Raw genomic sequence first — 22,544 nt, forward strand, 5'->3', positions numbered from 1 at the left:
GCCCTCAGATGTTCCTCTTTACCCTTTAGAGAGACCACCTGGTGTCACTGAGCCTCAAGCTTTTGCTGGTTTTCTCGCGTTTGTAAATGAGAATAATGCCGAGCGTACTTTCCTAAGATGGTTTTAACTTTTTTTTAATGTTTGTTTATTTTTGAGAGGGAGAGAGACAGAGTGTAAGCAGGGAAAGGGCAGAGAGAGCGGGGGGGGGGGGGGGGGGGGGGGAGACACAGAAGAGCAGGCTCCAGGCTCTGAGCTCGAACACACGAACTGCAAGATCATGACCTGAGCCCAAGTCGGACGCTTAACCAACTGAGCCATCCAGGCGCCCCTCCTAAGATGTTTCTCATAAGAAGCAAAGGAAATCATGTACGTGGAAGTGCTCTGTAAATTATGAAGTCATATGATGAGGCAGCTGTCTGTCACAGGATAGGCTTTTAGGTCCTATCTCTCTGTGACTGTAGTTTTTGTAAGACTGTTTTCTCATCTATAAAATCATAGTGAAAATTAATGATTAGACTAGAGCTCTTTCTGGGAACATGGATGGCTCTCTTAATAATGTCACGTGAATAAGCTATACTAATGTTCAAGGATTTGGTACGTGCAGGTTCACTATATCAGTTAAACTTCTCTTAACTTTTTTTGAGGTATAAAAACATACGCAGGAAAGGACACTTGCCTTTAGCGTGCAAAAAGTCTAATGGAGTTTCACATGTTCATCTTGAAGAAATTTAAGCTGGGACTCCCCCAGCCCTCCCACCCACACCCACACAGCCCGACCAAAAATACGAAAGCAGTTGGCGGTAATTTTACAAAATGTAGTGCCAGTTTATAAATAAGATTAGATCCAGGCCCTGAAGGAAAACTTATAGCTGTGGTTTATTCTGCATAATGAGCCATCAAATTTAGTAAATATTCCTTCTCTCGCTCATAATCAAAGGACCAGAGGGTTATTCAGAAGGCTTCTGTCTCTGACCACCAGTGTAGAGAAAAATCTTAACCCTCAGCAGGCCTGATAGTAATGGGCTGAATATTCTGTCTGAAACTCAAATCTAGTTGTATTCTGCTTTTTCCCCAGTGCCTTATCTCCATGCTGTGGGGTTTTCACAGTTAATTTTAATGATCACAGTAGTTGGAACTCTGAATCTGAACCCTATTCTGGGTAGTCCAGCCTGCCTACCTGGTCCCGGCACATACGCAGTTAGGCCCATCAGAACCATTCGGCCAGATTGGCAGATTCTGGGAGTATGGTATATAATGCTAGCCGAAAGCAGATCGATTTTCATAGATAGATAGATAGACCGACCGACGGACAGTTCTTCACTGAAGAGCTATTATTTCTAAGCTACTTAAGTCATTTTTTTGGAGTAAGGTGTGTACATTTAGATCTTCAGTTTCTCTTACCTATAATAGAGTCCAATTCTTGGTGCATTATAATGTGTTTAGATGAAGTTCTATTCAGCCGTCCGAGCATGTAGAAGCCAGAGGCAGGAGTGAGGTGGCCCCACGTGTTGCACACTACATTTTGTCTTGTATCCATGCGTTGTCTCTCCAGGCTTCCTCATCTGGATATGTGGAGTGAATTTTTTCACATCATGTTGAATATTCCAGATTGTCATCATCTTCCATCTTTGGATTTGTTAAGGCAAAAGCTGAGGAAGATATTTCAACAACACTATACAAACAAGATCAAGACCCTGCGTAACAGGCTGATCGTACTGCTCTTAGAATATAAGCGTTCTCGAAAATAAAATACGGACGGACATTCCCTAAAAATCACTTTGTAAATGCTCGCGTACTCACTTTGACCCTTGATGTTTTCCACACTTGTTGTTTATGTCAATATTTCTTAAAAATAAAGTCTACAACATATGTCCATGTGACCTAGTCATTACAAATATTTCAACAAAGTATAGCAGGCTGATGGGGCGGGTGGCACTTGAAATGCAAGCCTTCGTGAAAATAAGTTGGATGTGAACATTCCCTGAAGTCACTTTTAATACCAACCTGTTCACTTTAGCCAAAAAGCCAAAAAGCAAGACAGCTTTTTACCAAGTTGAGGGTTTATATTTGTATAAAATAAACAAAAATTTTTCAAATGATATTCAAAGGACTTCAAATTTTTATGGATAGAATTTGACTGTTCTTTATTGTATCTGTTCTTCAGTGCTGTCCATAGGAAATATTACGGTTATAAATCTTAAACTTCTTCTTTTTTTTTTTTTTTTTTTTTGGAAAGTACCTTTCAAAAGAGTATCCCCCATCTTGAAAATAGTCTCATAAGCTGTATAACAGGCAACTTAGCATTTTTTGACATTTAAAGCTGGAAGGGTCCTATAAACTGAACTGAACAGCCTTCCTCCAGGCCGTCCTCCTTCTTTCCTTAGCATTATGATGTAAAGAAAGTTGAGGCAACTCCCAATTCAGGAGCACAGTGAACCGCCTCCTCCCTTACTCCCACCCAGCAGGTACCCCATTCCAGACACAGCCATGACCCACTTTTAAATCTTTCCCAAAATGATTCTAAGCCTACTTCTGTACACTTTTCATATTTAACTAGCATAATTAAGGTTTTTTTAATTTAATATATAGAATATTTACTACATAGAGGATGGTCTCATTTTTGTTAAGGACTGTATAATATTTTCGTTATATGATGTATCTGTAAATTCCTAGGAACGAAATCGCTGGGTCAGAGGTGAATGCATTTAAACTTTTGTGTCAGGATCTGCAAATAGCCCCCATACAGGCTGCGCCAGCACGAATGAACATCTGTTCCCCTACGCCTGCGCTAAAAGCACGGATCAGGCTCTCCACATACGCTGCTCTGACGTGGAAAAAATGGTATCTCCTTACTCTGTCCATTTGCATTCTCTTCTGAAATGAGGCCAAATATATTCAAGCGCTATGTGTGTTCTTTTTCTGTGAACTCTCTAGTCTTTGTCCCCTTTCCATTTTGATCTTTTTCAGGTGAACCTGAAGGAGCCCCTTGTATGTGAGGTACAAATATTTGTCCCACTTTGTCATCTGTCTCGGGACTCAAGATTTCTGTTTCCACGAATTTTTTTTTTTTAAGATTTTTTTTTTAATGTTTTATTTATCTTTAAGACAGAGAGAGACAGAGCATGAGTGGGGATGGGGCAGAGAGAGAGGGAGACACAGAATCCGAAGCAGGCTCCAGGCTCCAAGCTGTCAGCACAGAGCCCGATGCAGGGCTCGAACTCACAGACCGCGAGATCATGACCCGAGTTGAAGTCAGACGCTCAACCCACTGAGCCACCACCCAGGCGCCCCTGTTTCCACGAATTTAAGAAATGTTTGTTTTATACTCTGATTTATAAAGTTTCAAATGGCCTTTTTTGGCTTTTGTGTCTCAAAATGCCATTCTCAGTTGAGAAATACAAAAAAAGTGCTCTCATTTTTTGATACTAGTACTCATTTAAATACTTAAGACTAGGGACGCCTGGGTGGCTCAGTCAGTTAAGCATCCCACTCTCGGTTTCGGCTCAGGCCCTGAGCTCACGGTTAGTGAATCGAGCCCCACGTCAGGCTCTGCACTGACGGCATGGAGCCTGCTTGGAATTCTGTCTCTCCTTTCTCTCTCCTGCCCCTCCCCTGCTCACGCTCTCTCACAATATAAATAAATAAACATTTAAAAATATTTAAAATAAATACTTAAGACTAAGCTTTTGGCTGCTTAAATCAGATCTAGTTTCCTATTTCTTTCTAGGTGGTAGTTTGAGCATCTGAACCCTATTCGTTTCTGTAAAAAGCTTTTCAGATGGTTCTTTTGATGTTTCCCAGTAACTAGTCATCCCTACCAAAATCATGGGTTTTTTTAATTTTTTAACGTTTATTTATATTAGAGAGAGAGAGAGACAGTGCGTGAGTGGGGGAAGGGCAGAGAGAGAGGGAAACAGAATTAGAAGCAGGCTCCAGACTCTGAACTGTCAGGAGACAGCCCAACGTGGGGCTTGAACCCACGAAACATAAGATCACGACCTGAGCCGAAGTCGGACGTTTTACCAACTCAGCCACCCAGGCGCCCCGTATGAAAATCATGTTTATGTCTTTCCCAATTTTTCGCAGGTGATTTTTCTCTCGCTGGCCTAGGACCACTAGGAAAGGGCTAAACAGTGGTGACGCTGGGCAGCCCGGCCTCCTGCTTTAGCGGGATCTCTTGTGTTTATCCAGTGAGCTCACGATGCTGCCCTGTGGTAGGGGTTTTTAGTCGCGTTGAAGAAGTACCCATCCATCTCTTCTCACACAATGTATTAGGACACTTTTTTCTTGCCCATCTTCCCATCTGTATTGGTCCAGCTCTCTGCCATTCCTCTGTGTGAATTTATTGATTTAACCAGTCCTCTATTTACAGACCATTGGTTTCACCGTTTTATTGCTACAAAAAAGTTGAGTGCGTGTGCAAATGTGTCTGCAGGATAAATTAATAGAATGGGATCCCAAAATATGCTTTATTTTGAAAATAAAAAATGTAATCTACATGACTGATTACACACTCAATCTGGAAGGAAGCTGAAAAGGGACAGACCTCCTCAAACAAACATTACATTTATTCTGAAAGTGTCAAAATAACCAAGCACTGATAAACCAAGATTGTGGGTTTTTTTTTTTTTTTTCTTTCAAAAGTGGCTGTTTTCAAAGGAAGACAAGACAAGAAAAGATAAGGGTGCTGTTTACTAAACTAAGAGTGAAATGTGTCCTTCTGGGAAAGGCCGCTGTGGGTGCCTTCAGTCTTGGGCAGGGAGGACACTTGGTGTCCAGCCCCCATTTAAAGAAAACTTTTTTTAATGTTTGTTTTTGAAAGAGAGATTGACAAGAGTGTGAGTAGGAGGGGCAGAGAGAGAGGGAGACACAGATTCTGAAGCAGGCTCCAGGCTCTGAGCTGTCAGCCTAGAGCTTGACGCTGGGCTGGAACTTGTGAACCACGACTTGTGAATCATGACCTGAGCCAAAGTGCACGCTCAACCAACTGAGCCACCCAGGCACGCTGGCGTCCAGCCCCTACTGACTTGTCCTTTGTTCCCATCCACCCATTTGCTGTTACTGGGTTGTCAGCTTCTCTCACACTCCAAATATCGTCCATGCTATTCGCACCAACAACCTTGACCTGACCACAGTGTCATCTCAGCACTGCTGTCGCCCATCTGGTGTCTGATCTATGCCAAGGGCTTTACTTAAATAAACTTCACAGTCTGATTTCCTAGCAACGGCCTTGTCTCCAGGGAGAAAGGCTCGATCTGAACAAAGTAAGCTACTTTAAGCACTTCAGCCAAATAGTTTTCGTTTTGTTTTGTCCATTACCTAGTACAAACGATAGCAACCATCTTCATTTAATTATAAATCAGTTGTCTGGATTGCACACGCGCACACACACACGCACACATGCACTGTTTACCTGCACAAGGAAACAAGCTGTGCATCTAAAGGGCAACTGAAATGGATGAGGCATCTGAAGTCAGCTCTGGGAGGGAGGAAACTTCGGGCTCACTCCGCTAATGAGACCGAAGTTTCCCTGAGGACGGGGCTGGGTCTTATTCAATATCTGTGTCTCCTGAAAAGCTGAGCAGGGGTGCAAGTAATCCCAAGTGCTCAAACTTTGGCTAGACTCGGCATAGATTCCAATTTAATATCTATCTTGGGTCCAGGGATTTCCTACTCATTCTTGGCCCCACGCTCCACATTCTAAGCAAAAATCTGCTCACGTAGGAAGTTCGGAGATTACTGTTACCAGTGCCCTTTCCCTCTGGATTTTATCTGTGGTCTAACGCAATGATTCTAAAATTTACTTTTCCTAAGACGTGAAGGAACTACAAGCATAACTCCTGCCTATCAGAAGTAAGAGCCCCTGAAGAGCCGGGCATTTGGCCCAGTGTAAGTTCACCTGCAAAGCTATCACTCACACCTTTTTCTGCCATTCATCCCAGGAGGTCAGCGTCCTTGGTCGTCCATTTCCCTGATCCCTCAAGTCAGTCCACCTGTCCGTCGGCTCCATTCCAGAATGTTTCAGACAAACCCATTTCTGGGCTGGGTAGGCTACAGGCAGGCCAAGGTGCTGTAACAGAAAACCCACACACACAGTTTAGAGGAAACAGAAGTGATTTCAAGCTCCTGTTACAGTCTGGGGGTAAGCGATCCCATGCTGGCACTGACCCTGCCATCCTCCACAGAAGGCTTCCAGGATGTTCGAATTGCTGCCATTCTCAGTGGTGGAGAAGACACAGAGACTGCTCCCCAGGGCAAGACCTGTGAGGTGCAGACCCCAGCTGGGCTCACAGCCCGCAGGTCTGATCAGTCATGTCCCATCCCCCTGCCGGGGAGACAGGAATGAAGTGTCCAGCTGGGACAAAACGTGGGGGTGACAAGTTCACTGAAAGGCAGAAGACAGACCTGGAGAAAGATGTCAATCACAGCCACAACTCCTTCCTGTTCCCCTTGCTCTGAGACTGTTCACGGATGCGGGGGGCCATGGGGGCCCCCTGGTGGCCATGGGGGCTGCTGCACGTCCATAGTACCGGGATCCAGTCTCTCCCACCCAAGGGAGTCACACATGAAGAAAATTACGTGACAAGGTTTACTCTGTTACCGTTTAATGTTGAACACGTGGAACAATGTATAGGTCTATGAATAAGTAAAGCTTTCAATGAATCACGAAACGCTGATGGTACAGAACACTTGATAGCGTTTTGTGTGTGCGTATACACAAACACACACGTATCTCAATAAAAAACACTGGTAAGTAAAAAAAGATTCTTGAATAATACGTAGGAAAAACGTCATGACATCCCTCTTAGAATAAGAAATGCAATTACCTTTGGCCCTTGAATAACATGAGTTTGAACTATGCAGGTACACACATAAGCAGATTTTTTTTTTATAATTACAGTATGGTACTGTAAATGTATCTTACGTATGACTTTCTTTTCTTTTTAATTTATTTACTTAACCTCTACACCCAATGTGGGCCTCGAACTCATGACCCAGAGATCAAGTCTCATGCTCCACCCACTGAGTCAGCCAGGCACCCCTTCCTTATGACTTCCTTAACATTTTCTTTTCTCTAGCTTACTTTATTGTAAGAATATAGTATATAATACACATAGCATGTGAATTGCATGTTAATCAACTGTTTATGTTATTGGTAAGGCTTTTCTGGTCAACAGTAGGCCATTAGCAAAGTTTGGTCCTGGGGGGGGGGGGGTGGGGGCGGGGAGTCAAAAGTTTATGCAGACTTGCAACCCTACCGCCTCATGTTGCTCAAGGGTCAGCCATATACCCTATATTCATATGCATGATACACATGACTGTAAATGGGTAGATCTGTTTCCAGAAGGATACACAACAAACTCAGCACCACCACTGGGAAGGGGGGTGTCCGATTGTCAGTGCAAGAATGAAGGGGAGGTGGGTATCAGGAGAAGGAAGAAGAAAGAGCAACTTTTGTCTTCTTACTGTATTTCGGCATTGAGTTGTTTTTTGGGTTGTTTTTTTTTTTACAATGACTGCATAGTTTGTAATCGAAAAACGCCCAGCATGTTTTCAAGTTTAAGAAATCGTCACTCGATACATTTAGTGTCATACTTGACATCACAAAAAATGTTAGATATACAAAGAAATAGGAGCAATCCGGAGGATGGCAGGGCTCCATGAATCCCCTCAGAGGGGTCAGCAATGCCCCACCTCCTGGGGTGCGTCATGGTAAGAAAATTCTAAAGCACCAACGCAGGACCCCAGGCGTGGCTTTAAACCAGGAACAGCAATCTGTAAGAGCAAACGCTGAAGCGGCTGGGTCGGGGTGCCACTGGTCCTCATCCTCCTTCACTCCTACACTCCTGGGACGGAGGTACCATTTACCCCAAGTGCACGTGCGCAAACGGGGCACAGAGAGATGAAGCAGCCCGCTCGGTGGGGAGCCGGGGTATGACACCGGGCGACCTGGCCCCAGAGTGGGTGCCCGAAACCTTGGCCCTGCTCCTACACCAGAGGTCACCCTCAGAACCAAGGAAAAGAAATCCCTCCCCAGCCAGCGTCAGATGTCACCCCGACGTGACACATGACTCAGGTCTCACTGCACCTCAGGTCATGGGCCCCTTTATAGCGGGGCCCGTGACAAGGTACAGAAGAATGAGTCATACCCTGACAACTCACAAAGGATTACGCTCGCTCAAATGCACTTGCGAGGCACAAGGGTCAGAGTCCTGGAGACGGAAGGCAGAATGGTGGTTTCCAGGGGCGGGGCGGGGAGGGGGGCGCGGAAAGAGGGGGTTGCCGTTGACCAGTTGCGGTTCCATTTGGGAAGACAAAAAGTTCTGGAGACCCGTTGCACAACAGCGTCAATATGCTTAAAACTATCGAACTATATACGCTTAGACTTGGTTAGGATGGTAACTTTTATGTGATGGGTATTTTACCACAGTTAGAAATTCGGTTAATAAATAAGATAAATCCCTTTTAATTTCCCGGAAGGAGCACATCACCGCACTGGGGGACTTCCAGCTGGAGAAAGTGACCTCGGAGACTGATTTACTCAAAAGCTAGCTATCATTGTAATGTAATTAAAGAAGCTTTGAGGGGGGGCGCCTGGGTGGCTCAGTCGGTGAAGCGTCTGACTTCGGCTCAGGTTCACAGGTTCAAGCCCCGCGTCGGGCTCTGTGCTGACAGCTCGGAGCCTAGAGCCTGTTTCAGTTTCTGTGTTTCCCTCTCTCTCTCTGCCTCTTCCCCCCCTCACGTTCTGTCTCTGTCTCTTAAAAATAAACATTAAGAAGCTTTGAGAGGGGCGCCTGGGTGGCTCGGTCAGTTAAGCGTACGACTTCGGCTCAGGTCATGATGTCATGGTCCGTGAGTTCGAGCCCCGCGTCGGGCTCTGTGCTGACAGCTCAGAGCCTGGAGCCTGTTTCAGATTCTGTGTCTCCCTCTCTCTCTGCCCCTCCCCTGTTCATGCTCTGTCTCTCTCTGTCTCAAAAATAAATAAACGTTAAAAAAAAAAAGAAGCTTTGAGAGCCTTCCCTGGAAAAAGAAGCAACTGTGACAGAATTTTATTTTCGCATTCATGTTTTCCTTCATTTTGAATAAACACCACATCTAAAAGCTACTGTATTAGATATATTCCTTTACCATATGTAAATATTCAAAATTCATTCATGTAACACTGTAGCGTGTGATTTAATAGAATCGCAAAATATCACATAAAAATAAATGAAAAGCTTTTACACACCCACTGAAGGGACGTCACACGGGTAGGTCCATGTGTATGATAAGTGCCCCTCAAAATCTCTTCCAAGATTTCCCCCTCCTTACTGCCCTGATCAGACCTCAGAACAACCCCAGGCGGGGCACTCGGAAGCAGCCTTTCCACACCTTTCAGCTGGTGGCTCAGGGCAGGAGGGGCCGATGCGCAGGCTGGTCACAGCACAGAGCGACCCGGGCTGGGAAAATCACCTCTAGATAGAATAAGCCAGAAGGGATGGCCGCCCAGCTTGGTTTCCACGTGTGCACCCTTAAAGGTCCAGGATTACGCACTGTTTTCGAAATTGGGATTCTTGGGATACAGGTCACCGGGTGAAAAGTTCAGAATCTCATCCAACGAAGGGCCTTCCTCCTCTGGGGCAATTTCAGACTCAAACATCTGCTGCAGCAAGGCGTCCACGGTCCTGTACTCTAGGAGGAGGGAGAAAGGCACACGGAACTGGCACCTGTTGGGGCCGGAAGGGGAAAACTCGGCCCGGGCAGAGCTGGGCTTTCCGGAAGGATGGCCCCTGAGTCGAAGACGACGCTCTAAGCATGGCTAGCCAAACGCTCTTTGGAAGAAAGGATAAAAAAGTCAGGAAAGAACCACTCATCTGTGCTGGTGCGGACCCCACTGCGCTCCTCAGCCACCCAGAGCTCTAGAGCCCGAGGAGAAGGTGCTCCCTGGAGGATGGGGGAGGGTGACGCCTGGTAAGGGCGCCCTGCTCACGCCACTGCTCCCGCAGGCCATGCTGAGCTGCTCACTCGGAGGTCGCGCCTCGGCCAGAGACCAAACTGACACGCAGGTTGCTGTGGGTTATTCAGCCAACCGCTAATTTGCTGAGAATAAAATGGCTAAGGAAATAGGTGTTGAGGGCCCCCATGTCCCCGGGCACATCGTGAGGCCCTGGGGATACAGTGGAGGGCAAGAAGACATGGCCCTGCACCCGACGGGAAGCTTTGAGTCTACAAGGAAGACAGACGGTCACCAAACAGTCACTCAAAGATCAATGACATGCAGCCAGCATGGCGAGTCACAGAGGGAAGGAAGAAAGGCTGAGAAAGAGAAGGAGAGACCAGGCATACATACGGGCTGCAGCGGCCACGACAAGGGACCTTGTCTTTTTGGTTTTGTTTTAACTTTTTTAATGTTTATTCTTGAGAGAGAGAAAGGGCAAGCAGGGGAGGGGCAGAGAGAGAGGGAGACACAGAATCTGAAGCAGGCTCCAGGCTCTGACCTGTCAGCACAGAGCCTGTCGCGGGGCTCGAACCCATGAACCGTGAGATCATGACCTGAGCCAAAGTTGGACGCCCAGCAGAATGAGGCACCCAGGCGCCCCTTGCCCTTGTCTTTATCCTTAAGACACCGAAGGTCAGATCTGCGTTCGGAAAACATCTCTCCGGCTGCAGTGAGGAGCATGGATCGGAGGAAGTTTTGCATTGGGTTAAAACTTACTTTTTTAAAACAAGTTTACTTATTTTGACAAAGAGAGAAAGAGAGCACAAGCAGGGGACGGGCAGAGAGAGAGGATCTGCGATAGCAGTGTGGAGCCCGACGTGGAGCTCGAACTCACAAACTGGGAGATCATGACCTGAGCCAAAATCAAGAGTCAGATGCTTAACCAACTGAGCCTCCTAGGCACCCTTAAAACTTACTTTTGGATGCAATTCTGAAGTACAAGCCTTTCAGGTCCTTCCTTTTGTTGTCTCCATCGTCCCCACTAAAGCCACTGTCCTTAGCATCCACGTTATCAACGAGCTTCCCGTCCTGCATTTCTTCTCTTCAAGGAGGAAGAGACATGAACAGGGTCAGGTCCCTCAGCTGAGTCCCGCCTGTGTCCTCCCAGCCGAGGCCCCGTGTTACTGTCCAGCCACATCCAGGGCTCCGGACAGTGAAGGTCCCGGAGAACTGACTCACAGGACCAGGCTGGGTGCCACGAGACACTTAGAGATTAAACGTGGCCAGTCCGCTTCTAAAGGTCTGTGAGCTACACGAAGGGGAACACAATACTCACTCTTGGATTCCCACTCCGAGCTCTTGAATCTTCTTCTCGATAGCAGTTTCTACTTCACTTTTCTCTAAGGAATATGCCACAAAAAATGCCTCCAAGATGAATGCTATGAAAATACTGGGAGAGAGGAAGAGGTAGAGGGCGTTAGCCGAGGTCCAGGTGACAGGGAAGCCTGGACCCAAAGAGTGTGTGAGCCTAAATAAAAAGGCAGCCTATTGTTGCAAAGAAAATACAACACAGAAGGGAGGAATGACAAACAGTATCTCTCGAGGATTGGGCACAACTTTCATTCACTTGGAAAACCATTCTTCTTTTATAACCTCTTTAAACAGTGAATATTAAAAAAGAAAATGGATTTGTTTCTAGGGGAAGCTTAGGCCAAGTATTTGTTGGTAGACAATTCTCTATGAATATCTCAAGTTTCTGCACAGTCTGGGCTGTCTGAGCAAAGGCACGGAGAGCCGACTCAGGAATGCTTGTCCCCAGAGACATTCCAGGATGTAAAGCTCAACAATGCCTCCCCTACAGAGAGCCCAGGGCAGCAAAGACTCACCTTGCCCTCCCTGGGGGCCTGCTTCCACTCCAGGTGAAACTGAAGTCCCTTTCTCCCTCTCCAGAGGGGGGGATGGGCAGGTCCCCAGCCGCCCTATCTAAGATCAGTTTCCTCATTCTGGAGCTCCTTCCTGCATTCCCACCCCAGGCGGTCCTCACCACGCTGCTCATTGTGGACGAAGGTTCGGGGAACGGACACGGGATATTGCTCTGCCGCTGCTTTCGCCATGAGTAATACAGCGTCTTTGTCTCTGACCCAAGGTGCCGTACCTTCTACCTGTGTGTACACGTGGTATATACGCGCGGATTGACCTGCTGGTGTGCAGGCAGGGAGGAATCTCAGACCCTTCACCTTTTCTGCCTTAACAGTGATGATGATGGAGCCCAGGGCGCCCACGGCGCCCACATACTTTTGAGAGGAGAGGACCAGGAACGTCCCTACAGCCTTCCACACTGTTGGCCCTGATGGGTCCCAGCGCTCCAGCAACCTCTGTAAGAGCCACCCAGGGAGGTGTTTCTCTCTTGTTCCCACTACGTGTTCCATTCAGGCTGTGTAAGGACGAGCAGGCCTGATCGGAGCCACCCACGGGGTTTCTTCCCCTCCCCTCCTCGGCCAGGATTCTTGAGTCGTTCCCGAGCCAAAGTCAGTAAAGTGGTGGCTGGCCAAAGCAGGCCTGATGTGACAAGGACAGTGTGGTGCCGGGCAGTCACCCCAGGGGCTGCAGGCGCACCGCCGTGCGAGGGGTATGGCAGTCGGGAAACCTCTCTGGAAGAGCATTCCCGTGATCAAGGGGACTCAGCTCCGGGTCCCACGAGGAACTAAGGAGCTAGACCCAGAGGTTGTGAAGCATGAACAGACACTGGAACAGAAACCCTGTGGAGTGGTGGTGGGGTGTCACAGCAGCTGTCAAACAGCAGCTGAGTTCCCTCCTGGAAGAGCAGCCAGGACCAGAACTGGAACCAACGAAGGGACTGTATCGGGGGACACAGTTCCATTGTACCCGCGCAAGGACAGGGAGGGACCGTAGCTGTACAAGGGAACAGACTCTGAGGCTCGAAGGAGCCAGCAGAAGGATGGATTGGAGCCGAGGGTGATCGGCATTCACAGGGATGCTCTAAAGGGATTCGGTCTGGGCGGGGGAGGGGAGGGAGACCGGCCAGGACACCAGAGTCCTTCTGATCCCAACAACCTCTGAGACTATGAGATGCGTGTTATGCACAGAGGTGCGCCGCACTGGCAGGCAACGAGGGCACAAATGTGGACACAAGTAAGACTTGTGTCCCTTCCAGTGCCGACCCACAACATACAGCAGGTGGACAGAACGCGGGAGAAGGGAGGTAAAGCGGTTACACGTGCTCAGGGAGGAGATGTGGAATCGGCCAGCGTGGCGGGAGCAGACTCACTTAACGATGAGAATGACGACCACGATGTGGAAGCCGATGAAGTACAGCTTTGCCGCCTGGTGAGTCACGAGGGCAAAGCCGCCCGCGAGGAGTAGGAGGCTAAGGACGTCAACCTGCAGGGAACTTGGCAGGTGCCCCCCCCCCCCATGCTCCTGGAAGTCACTTTCGGCGCCACCCCCCTGCCCCACCCCAAGAAGCAGGCGGCACCCCGGTGAGGCAGCCTGGCGGTCTCAGAAAGGATATTGTGCCACTGGTTAACCACCGTGAGCTCCATCAGCACGATGAACGAGGAGGCCAGGTCGTTGAAGTTGTTCTTGCAGTACCTGTCTCGGGCAAATGCTGAATCTTTCAAGGCTGGGTTCCCACACACCAGAGCATCAGGACTGGTGAAATTCGGGTCAGAGAACCGGACTTTGCCATGGAATGCTTCCATCCCGATGATAGCGAACACGTAGTAGACCACCTAGGACGGCAGCACTGGTCACCAGGGGGCGCACCGAGCTGCAGAATCGCGGGGCGAGGGGCGGGCTGGAGAGGCCGGCTGGGGACATTGCTAGTCGGTGCGCCCAGCAGAAAGGGCTGCCCTCCCCAACCGAGTCCCAGGCAGTGTCAGGGTGGGGGTGGACGTGGGGGTTAGGGGGCGGACTGATCGGCTATTCTGCTGGAGAAGCCTGAGCTGTCCGTGGAGCGACAGAGGACACACAGCCAGCTGGACCACACCGTGACCTCTCCCATGGGCTTATGCATCAGAACCAAAGCTTCTAGCAAGTTAGTGGGTTAAATACTCAATAAATAATGGTTGGTCCCCCAGGAAAAAAAAAATAGCAACGTTGTGTCTTCACCCTGTTTTTTATACCAAAATAAATTCCAAAGGGTCGAAAGGGTCAAATGTAAAAAACAAACCATGAAGGAACTGGGGGAAAAGAAGTGTGTAGGGAAAGGCCCCACTAAGCACGACATAAAAACGAGATACTGTAAAATAAAAGACGAACAAATATGGCTATATAATTAATGTCAATTTTTATACAGCCCCCAAAATAGACAAATAACAAAACATACAAAATCTACAAAAAAAAAAAAAAAACAAAAAACCCAAAAAGTTTTTAGGTAAGAAAGAAAAACTCAAAACACAAGTGACAGAGAAGGAAAAGTAATTACACTATAAACAACTTGCCAATAGCCAATTTCCTTAATCGGCAAAACACTCCTGCAAATCATATTTAAGAACTAACAGAAGAATGGACCAAAGATATGAACACGCTGCTCACGGGAAGATAAGCAAAACTGTCCAAAAGAACACGGAGAAGGCGCTCAGCCTCATGAAACGCGAAAGACACGCATGTCAAAGCAACACGGTGCCATCTTCTCCCCTGTCAGACTGGAAAACAGGGCAGTGCTTAATGAACCCCTGGTTAGGGTGCGAAGGGTGCGGAGAAACAGGCTGTCACGCGCTGTCGTTTGGGGTACACAGGGAGCACTCTCTGGGAAGGCAACTGGCCACCAAGCCGTCCAAAGTTTGAACACATTTCCCTCTTGACCTAGCGGATCCGCGTACAGAAGCACACTAAGGGGCGGGTACAAGAATGGCCCTCACCACGTCAGTTGTGATGGCAACAAGGGGAGACCAACCTCAGAGGTCTGTCAGTAGAGGGGCTGGTCAGATGTGCTCCCGAGTCTCCTCTCCGGTGGGACCCTTAACCCTCACAGAGCCTACACGGACACACGTGAACTCCAGGACGTGGGACAAGGTTAGGAGGTGGAAGAAAGGTGCGCACCCTTTTGTGGATCATTCCATTTGACCGAACAATAAACTAGACACAGACATGCATGTCCGTGGTATGCTTGTTGCAGACATAGAGATATTTAGGAAGGGTAACAAGAAACATTGAATAACGGTCGTATCTGGGAAAGAGGCAGGTGGGGGCTGGAAATGACTGGAAGTCTACCTTTCATTCTTCTGTACTAATAGGATTTCTCACTGTGATAACAGAAACGAAAAAGAAGAGTGTCCACCAGTATCCGACCTCCGTCCTTCGCGGTGCGGAATCTCTCCTGAGCGGGAGACACCAGCCCCCTGGCCTCCCTGCGGTGGGGTCTGAGGCCACAAGCAGGACGAAGAAGGATCTGAGGTCTGGGGCGGGGGTAGGGGCGGGGGGGGGGGGGAACACAGCCATGAGCCGGAAGGAACCTACATCCCTGGGAAGCACCTGCCAGCCAGGAAGACCCACCTAGACCGTGGGCGAGAAAGAAACGGTGACTGTGTTAAGCCTCGGAAGTTCTGGTGTCTATCCCAGTCGCCAGTGTACCTTAACTGGCATATGCCCAGGGTCTGCAGGCAGCGGATAATTCTAAAAAAGGAGTACTAGAAACCAGTGGGTCTCGTTTGCTTAATCGCCCTTTCTTTTCCTCACTTAAAATAAGGCTTACGGACAGTTGCCAAGAATGAGCATCTTACCGCTTACTTCACGTAGATCAGCACCAAGGACAAGCCACTTACCAAGACGAGTCCACCGAACGTCAGTATCGTGGGCCCAATGTTAATTAAGGTCGTCACGATGACCCGGAACCTAGGATAAAACCAAGAGGCGGCCCAAGGGAAGCCGCAAAGTGAAACTGACGCCAGGCTGGCGGGTTTGGTTCAATATCCCTTCCCCCAGTCCTGGATCTGTTCTTTAAATCCTGTCAGGAGTTTGCCTTCTTAGCTGTGCACCATTGGGGGAGCCATTCAACCTCTCTGAGCTCCATCGTCATCACCTGTGGACAAAGGATGATAAAAGCCCCTACATCGAGGGCTGTCGGCGGGCACACTCAGGTTAGCGTTAGCTGCCGCCACAGCCGCTGTTACTCTGTCACCGTGCAGCCTGCTCGGTTGAGGGAAGGGGTCACAGGGATGAAAGTGGGTGACAGAAGCTCCCTCAGGGAGCTGCCACGTGGGTGCTCTTCACCATCCTGACTTCCCTCCCTGCCCCACTGCCCCCCGGCCCCAAGCGAACGCCAGGTCCTCCATACAGGTTACGTTCCGGCTTCGTAACGGGGTGCGTCTATAGTTCTGAGGCGGGAATGGTTTCCAGCCGGCTCTAGTGTGGGAACCACCAGAGTGCACGTCGCCCCATCTTTACCTCTGAATGCTGACGATGATCCTTAAGAGCCGGAGTATCCTCAAGATCAGCACAATATCCAGTATCTGCTGACTGTTGTATTTTCTTGCTAGAAAAAACAAAAGAAACCCCGCCATCACGTAACATTCCATTTTATGGGTGCCTCTGGCTCGTCCCTTTTATTCAGTGAGGTCTGAGACCCCGTAAGTACTGGGGAGAGATGCGGCTTCAAGACCAGGGCAGTGGCTCTGAGCAATGAGGAAGTAAGTGCTCCTGGAATCACTCACCCCCCCTCAACCCACCCCCGCCAAAGCCACACCGGGCGTGCCCTCCCACCCCTAGAGCTAGAGAATCATGAGAGGAGGTGTAGACGTCAGACCGTCTTTAAGAAAGACTGTGGATCAGGTTCTACAGACCACATTTCAACAAGCCCTCCCTTCCCCAATATTCATTTCATAGAGTTATGTTAAGAGGCTGCACTATCTTGGGGCGCCTGGGTGGCTAAGTAGGTTAAGTGTCCGAATCTTGATTTCGGCTCATGTCAACGATCTCGCAGTTTGTTAGACGGAGCCCTGCGTTGGGGAGGCCCTCAGCACAGAGCCCGCTTGGGATTCTCTGTCTTCCTCTCTCTCGGCCCCCTCTCTCCTGTTAAAATAAATAAATAGAAGGAGAAGAAGAAGAAGAAGACGGAGGAGGAGGAGGAGGAGGAGGAGGAGGAGGAGGAGGGGAGGAAGAGGACAAGGATGAGGGAGAAGAAGGAGAAGAAGTTGTTGCACTATCTCTCAATAACCCCTCTGTGTCCACAGGAAGGAATGTGCACAATGGTGGTGGAATGTGTGTGCAGACACAAGAGGGCAGTGGGCAAGGGACAATGCAGAGTTCCGGCTACAGCTGGACCATGGGAGGGGACCAAGATGGGCAGGGGGCCAAGATGGACATGGAGGTTAAGCCATGAGACTGAGGGCAGTTTTGGAGAGGAGGTGACCAGATCCTTATCTGGTGTGATGGATGCATACAAATGAAATCTCTAATACACAGCAAAACACAAACAAGGCTACCATCCCTCTCAGAACATGGAACGTTTTCTCACGAATTCTCTTGTATCTCCGCTGCCTCATCCCAAACACCTTAGTGGTGCACGGTGGATGTTCAACAAAGGCTACCAATTGAATGCACGATCCCAGGAGGTGGTGAAGCCGAGAGCCCGTGGCACTGACCTGACTGAATGGTGGTGTTGGCCACAGTGGCCACCAGGGCCGCGATGATGATCAGCGTATCAAACCTAATGGTGCAGAAGCAAAGTTGGTGAAGGATCAAGGGAAGGGCCTGTCAGGACACAACTGATCCCAAGAAAACTTTACATCGAGTCTCATGCGAAGCAATGAGCCGGCCATGAAACTGATTTCCATAATTTTTAGAACAGTGGAGATGAAGCAAGAAATACTACATTTGAATGATCCAATGATCATTCACTGGCTGCTCCAATGAACCACCCGAGGGAATTCATAGCAATCAACCAAGTCCTATCACTTTGTCTTACAAAATAATGATATACAGTAAAACCTTGGTTTGTGAGCATAATTCATTCCGGAAACATGTTTGCAATCCAAAGCCCTTGGATACCAAAGTGAAATTCAAGAACCACTGGCTCAGTTGTGATCACGTGATGTTCGGCGTCATGTACTACTCATATTGCAAGACGTCGCTGGTTTATCAAGTTAAAATTCATCAGAAATGTCTGCTCGTCTTGCGGAACACTCCAGAACAAGCTACTCGCAGTCCAAGGTTTTACCGTGTCCTCGCAAGAATACTTGGACACATTTTCTGAATGCATGGCATAATTTTTCTTGGTATTAACTTTACTGGGTACATTGCAACTTTTTAATTAAAGGGGACATTCATCACATCGTCACTTTTCTTCCTGACAGAAGTATCAAAGGACAGCCGTGCCAAAGCACTGGACGAGAATAACTAGTTCCTCTTTGGCCACACGTGCATCCCCAGTGACTTTCCTGGCACCGAGAGCAGTGACCACCAAGATCCAACCCCGCCAATGCACGCGGCGCATCTGAGATGGCCTACAGCATGTGGGTGATAGTTCAAGACCAGGAGGTACACAGCCTGGAGAAGAAAGGGCCACAGGTGACACACCCAGTGTGGGAAAAAGCTTGCTGGCGGTCTCACTGTCCAGCCACATCTGCCAACTTCTCTGATAAAAAGACCACGGAGTGGGCTGAGGCAGCTATGGAAGGCACTGCCTCATTGGGTATGATGTTCTAAGATCCTTTCCAAATCCAGGATGTCATGATCTGCGATTCTCATTTTAGCTAGAGTCAGTTCAAACTCACATCATAAATAACAGCTTTGCCTGAACCAGATGTTTCCACACACACCCCCCCCCAAGATTTCATTATAAGATGCGCCAAAACCAGGCAGCTGGAGCTTGAAAAACTATGATATTCCGCACACTGAGAGAAAACCCCCTTTCGTCGCCCAGGGCCTCTGCCCCCTCCACCCCCTGCCACGCCAGAATACACATGCTCACCAGTTCCAGAACTGCCTTCTGCCAAAATAGGCTCTGGGCTCGTATGTGTACAGTTTCAGGAGAATTTCAATAATGTAGAGAGAAAGGAAAAGCCATTCTGCGTAGGAAATGAAGGGGTTTCTCTCATCCAGAGCAATGAATATGGCATTTATTAGAATGATGACATCATAAACCCAGACAAAAATCCTGCCACGAGGGAAGAAAAGAAGAGATCCCGTCATCACACATTTCCGTAAAAGGAGCGTGTTCAGAGCCTTAGAGGGGCTACTTTGTTTCCCAACAATGTGATGAATACGAGATGCCCCCAACCCCCGTCCCGCCAATGCATGCGCGCACACACATGCACACTTGTGACTCAAGTAAGTAAAGGTTCCGGCACGGCCAGGGTCCTGAAATTCACCTGCCAACCCTGATACTTGGTGTAGCCCTTCCAGCCAAGGAGAACATGAAGACTCAGCAAGCAGGGGGTATAGAGGCATGGTTTTCCCAGGTTCCCCTCTGGGGGCACAGTCCCTGGATCAGGTGAAAGTTTAGGCAGAACTGGGGCAAGGAGAGGGTTTAGGGCTTAGCACGGGATCATTACACCTCTGCTACTCGTCCCTAGAAAATGAACATCCTAGGGGCGCCTGGGTGGCGCAGTCGGTTAAGCGTCCGACTTCAGCCAGGTCACGATCTCACAGTCCGTGAGTTCGAGCCCCGCGTCAGGCTATGGGCTGATGACTCAGAGCCTGGAGCCTGTTTCCGATTCTGTGTCTCCCTCTCTCTCTGCCCCTCCCCCGTTTATGCTCTGTCTCTCTCTGTCTCAAAAATAAAAAAATAAAAAAAAAAATGAACATCCTTAACTAAGAAAGCTTCTGAAAGCCTCTTCACCCCTAAGGCACATAGCCTTCCAGGGGACTGATATGTCCATCCTCCTCAGCAAGTCTGGGGGGTGATGGGTGAAAAAGTATGATAGCTGGGCTCTGACCCGACTCTTCAATTGCAGAGCAGGCTTCTTTGCTTAGGTGCCTGTCCCTGTGCGTCAGAGGACACGGGGTGACCCTTGGGAAGACAAGAGGGGCTCCTACCCCACTGTTCTCTGTGAAGCTCTAGACCCAGGACCCAGCTCAGGATGCCACAGGTGGACACACAAACATCCAGTACATGAAACACATCAGTAATTCAAGGCTGGGAGTAATGGGAAGAAGTCTCTACATAAAGGGTTTTGATAAATACCAAATATGGACAGCGAAAAGGGATATGGGGTGCCTGCGTCACAGGCTGAGACACTTTCAAGGACTTCTGAACCATTCTCTTCTATGAAACACTAAATTCAGAGAGCAAGAGGACGAGCCTATGATGATACGGATTACTCTGGGCCACGCATATGAAATATACGATCTGCAACCACAATGAATGCCTCTTTCCGGAGTCCATTTGCTTAAGAATAAAAGAATTGATGGTCTTCTTGATGACCATTCCAATGACTCTAATTCAGGAGTTCTTACCACAGACTTTACAAAGTCAAAGTGCCATATCAGACATCAACTTCCTAATGACTCGAGATGAGGCTAGAACCTTCTGATTTCAGAGAGCGGTCAGTTTTTCTGGCTCAGACAGCACATCTAGTCTGTGGCCCTTGGGCATCTTAGGAAATAGGGCAGAAGGAAGCATAATCCAGAAGCCTGTCCTTTTGAATAAACACATCCAGAACCATTTGCAAGCCTCCCTGAGAAACCAAAAGCAGCAAGCAGGGGGCTGATTTATAATTTCAAGAATGAAATGTATTCAGTCCAGACAGCATTTGCAAACGCCTCCATTTTGAAAGTAACTTGAGAGAAAACTGGCCCCATGTCACTTGCCTGTGCTGAACCATCCTCTGGACCAAGAGGCTTGCAGATGACCGGTATACCCGAGGCATCCAGTCTTCCAGTGGGTGTCTCCTGATGTTGATGGTGACCACCTGAATGTTGAGGAGATCGGCCAAGCGTAGAAAGTTCACTTTGTCTGCAATTAAAAAAAAAAGAAAAAAAAGAAAAGATCCCCAATACACAGCCACTGTGTCGCTAAGGTTCCAAGGGTGATACCAAATCAGCGTAGACTCTTGGATCTGTCTTGCCTAGGTGAAGATCTGAAGCTTCAAAGGGAAGGCCCAAGGCCAAGGAGCCAGCCAGTGCAGAGACCCCCACCTGTACTCACTCAGACCTGCAATCAACCCAAGGCAGCCAACCCAAGCATGTGATTTCACCAGTTCACAGATGCCGCTGCCTCACTCCCTGCCTTCCACCCACCTTCCTCCTCACGTGGGCCATCCCTGCTTTCTGCCTGACTTGCCTCTCCAGCGTCAACTCTCCTTCCCTTCTCTCTCCACCAAGCCTCCAAGGTAGGTGTAATCCACACCCTTCCCCTCAATCCCCTATCGTCTTCTCTTCCCCTTCTCGGGGATTCACTCAAACCAACAGCTTTCTCCACAAGGGGGGTCACCAGCCAGGCCAAGATTCACTGGGGCTTTCTTGACCAACCTGGCCCCGCATGACTGCTGAGCTGGTCTTCTCCAGACCCACCGAATGCCCAGGGCCAGCAGGCTCTTCTCCACCACCCTGAGTACCTCCCCCCTGCTAGACAGGTCAGATGCTGGCCAGGAGTCAACTGGGCTGGTTCTCAACCCTGTTCATGCATGACCTCCTGCTCCATACAACCTAAAGAATATCACATCAACGGATCAAATCAGGCTACGTAAAGAACGTTGCTGCTTCTTCTTGTAACCTCCTACAACTTCTTTCCAAGTTTTCTTTGAAAACAAAGTTTAGAAACGAAGTCAACGTTTGGAAAATTTAAAGAAAGCTAAAGAAATTGCCGGTGCAGATCAGGTCTAGCTGAGACAACGGGCCAAGTTGGGGCGGGTGCTTTTAAATCCCAGAAGGCTTCTCATTCAGAGAGCCTGGCAGATGTCTGCAGCTCCATTCCAGTTTTTGGGAGTAAATGATGAATGATGGCTATACGCTTATCACCATAGCGTGGTTTATGCAAGAAAGACAATGAAGAATTGCCATCAGCCGAAACCCAGACTTCGGCCCCGTCAGAAGTGTGGCCTCATCTGAGCGAGGAGCCTGAATCAGACACAGACTTGAGTGATGTTACACACTCATGTTGCTATCTTCCCTAACAGTTTTGTGGTCCCAAGAACATGAAAGAACAGGAGTCCATCAAGTTAGATGAAAAAACACACATAGATATCTTAGGATATCTAAGTTCCTGGGTCTTCAGAGTTAGAAGGAAAATATACATATATGTCTCAAAAGCCAAAGGCATGTAACACCTGCTCAGGCAGAAGTGTAGCCTTGGAGAATTAGGTGCCAGGGTATCTTGGATCCAGGGACCTGGATCACCATCAGTGGTTAGGGGGACAATGACATGACAAGCATGGGTAGTATATGGGTGACCTACAGACAGGGAATCCAGTCAAAACATCATTCACTAAATAACTTACACCAAAAGGGAATCTATTAGTCTCACTGGGTTCACATCTTTTAATCTGGAAGATTCAGTAGGACAAGAAAAAACAAAGAGAATCAAAACCATAGTAATTTTATGTTAAGAAGGCACTTGTATCCACCTGACATTCTATGTCGGAGATCAGAGGTCTGAGTAGCATGAAAGCAGCCATAAACAATACATAAATGAATGAGCATAGCTGTGTTCCAATAAAACTTT

General features: G+C 48.4%; 2 protein-coding genes across 2 annotated transcripts in view; one reads left to right on the forward strand and one right to left on the reverse strand.

Annotated features, from left to right (window-relative positions):
* BUB1 (BUB1 mitotic checkpoint serine/threonine kinase) overlaps positions 1 to 1,867 on the forward strand; it is a 46,183-nt gene extending 44,316 nt beyond the window's left edge. The window contains exon 25 of the mRNA XM_032592687.1: positions 1,553 to 1,867. Within this exon, the coding sequence (XP_032448578.1) occupies positions 1,553 to 1,748 (196 nt within the window). The 3' untranslated portion in view covers positions 1,749 to 1,867. The remainder of the gene's footprint in view (positions 1 to 1,552) is intronic.
* Positions 1,868 to 9,152: 7,285 nt separating this feature from the next.
* LOC115510867 (two pore calcium channel protein 1-like) overlaps positions 9,153 to 22,544 on the reverse strand; it is a 38,631-nt gene continuing 25,239 nt past the window's right edge. Inside the window, exons 10-19 of the mRNA XM_030311158.1 lie at positions 20,693 to 20,837; positions 18,852 to 19,037; positions 17,524 to 17,588; positions 16,328 to 16,415; positions 15,706 to 15,775; positions 13,452 to 13,671; positions 13,209 to 13,299; positions 11,256 to 11,369; positions 10,897 to 11,021; positions 9,153 to 9,672 (exon numbers count right to left, since the gene is read on the reverse strand). Of these exons, the coding sequence (XP_030167018.1) occupies positions 9,527 to 9,672; positions 10,897 to 11,021; positions 11,256 to 11,369; positions 13,209 to 13,299; positions 13,452 to 13,671; positions 15,706 to 15,775; positions 16,328 to 16,415; positions 17,524 to 17,588; positions 18,852 to 19,037; positions 20,693 to 20,837 (1,250 nt within the window). The 3' untranslated portion in view covers positions 9,153 to 9,526. The remainder of the gene's footprint in view (positions 9,673 to 10,896; positions 11,022 to 11,255; positions 11,370 to 13,208; positions 13,300 to 13,451; positions 13,672 to 15,705; positions 15,776 to 16,327; positions 16,416 to 17,523; positions 17,589 to 18,851; positions 19,038 to 20,692; positions 20,838 to 22,544) is intronic.

The sequence above is a fragment of the Lynx canadensis genome, chromosome A3 (genome assembly GCF_007474595.2).
Source record: "Lynx canadensis isolate LIC74 chromosome A3, mLynCan4.pri.v2, whole genome shotgun sequence".
NCBI lineage: Eukaryota > Metazoa > Chordata > Mammalia > Carnivora > Felidae > Lynx > Lynx canadensis.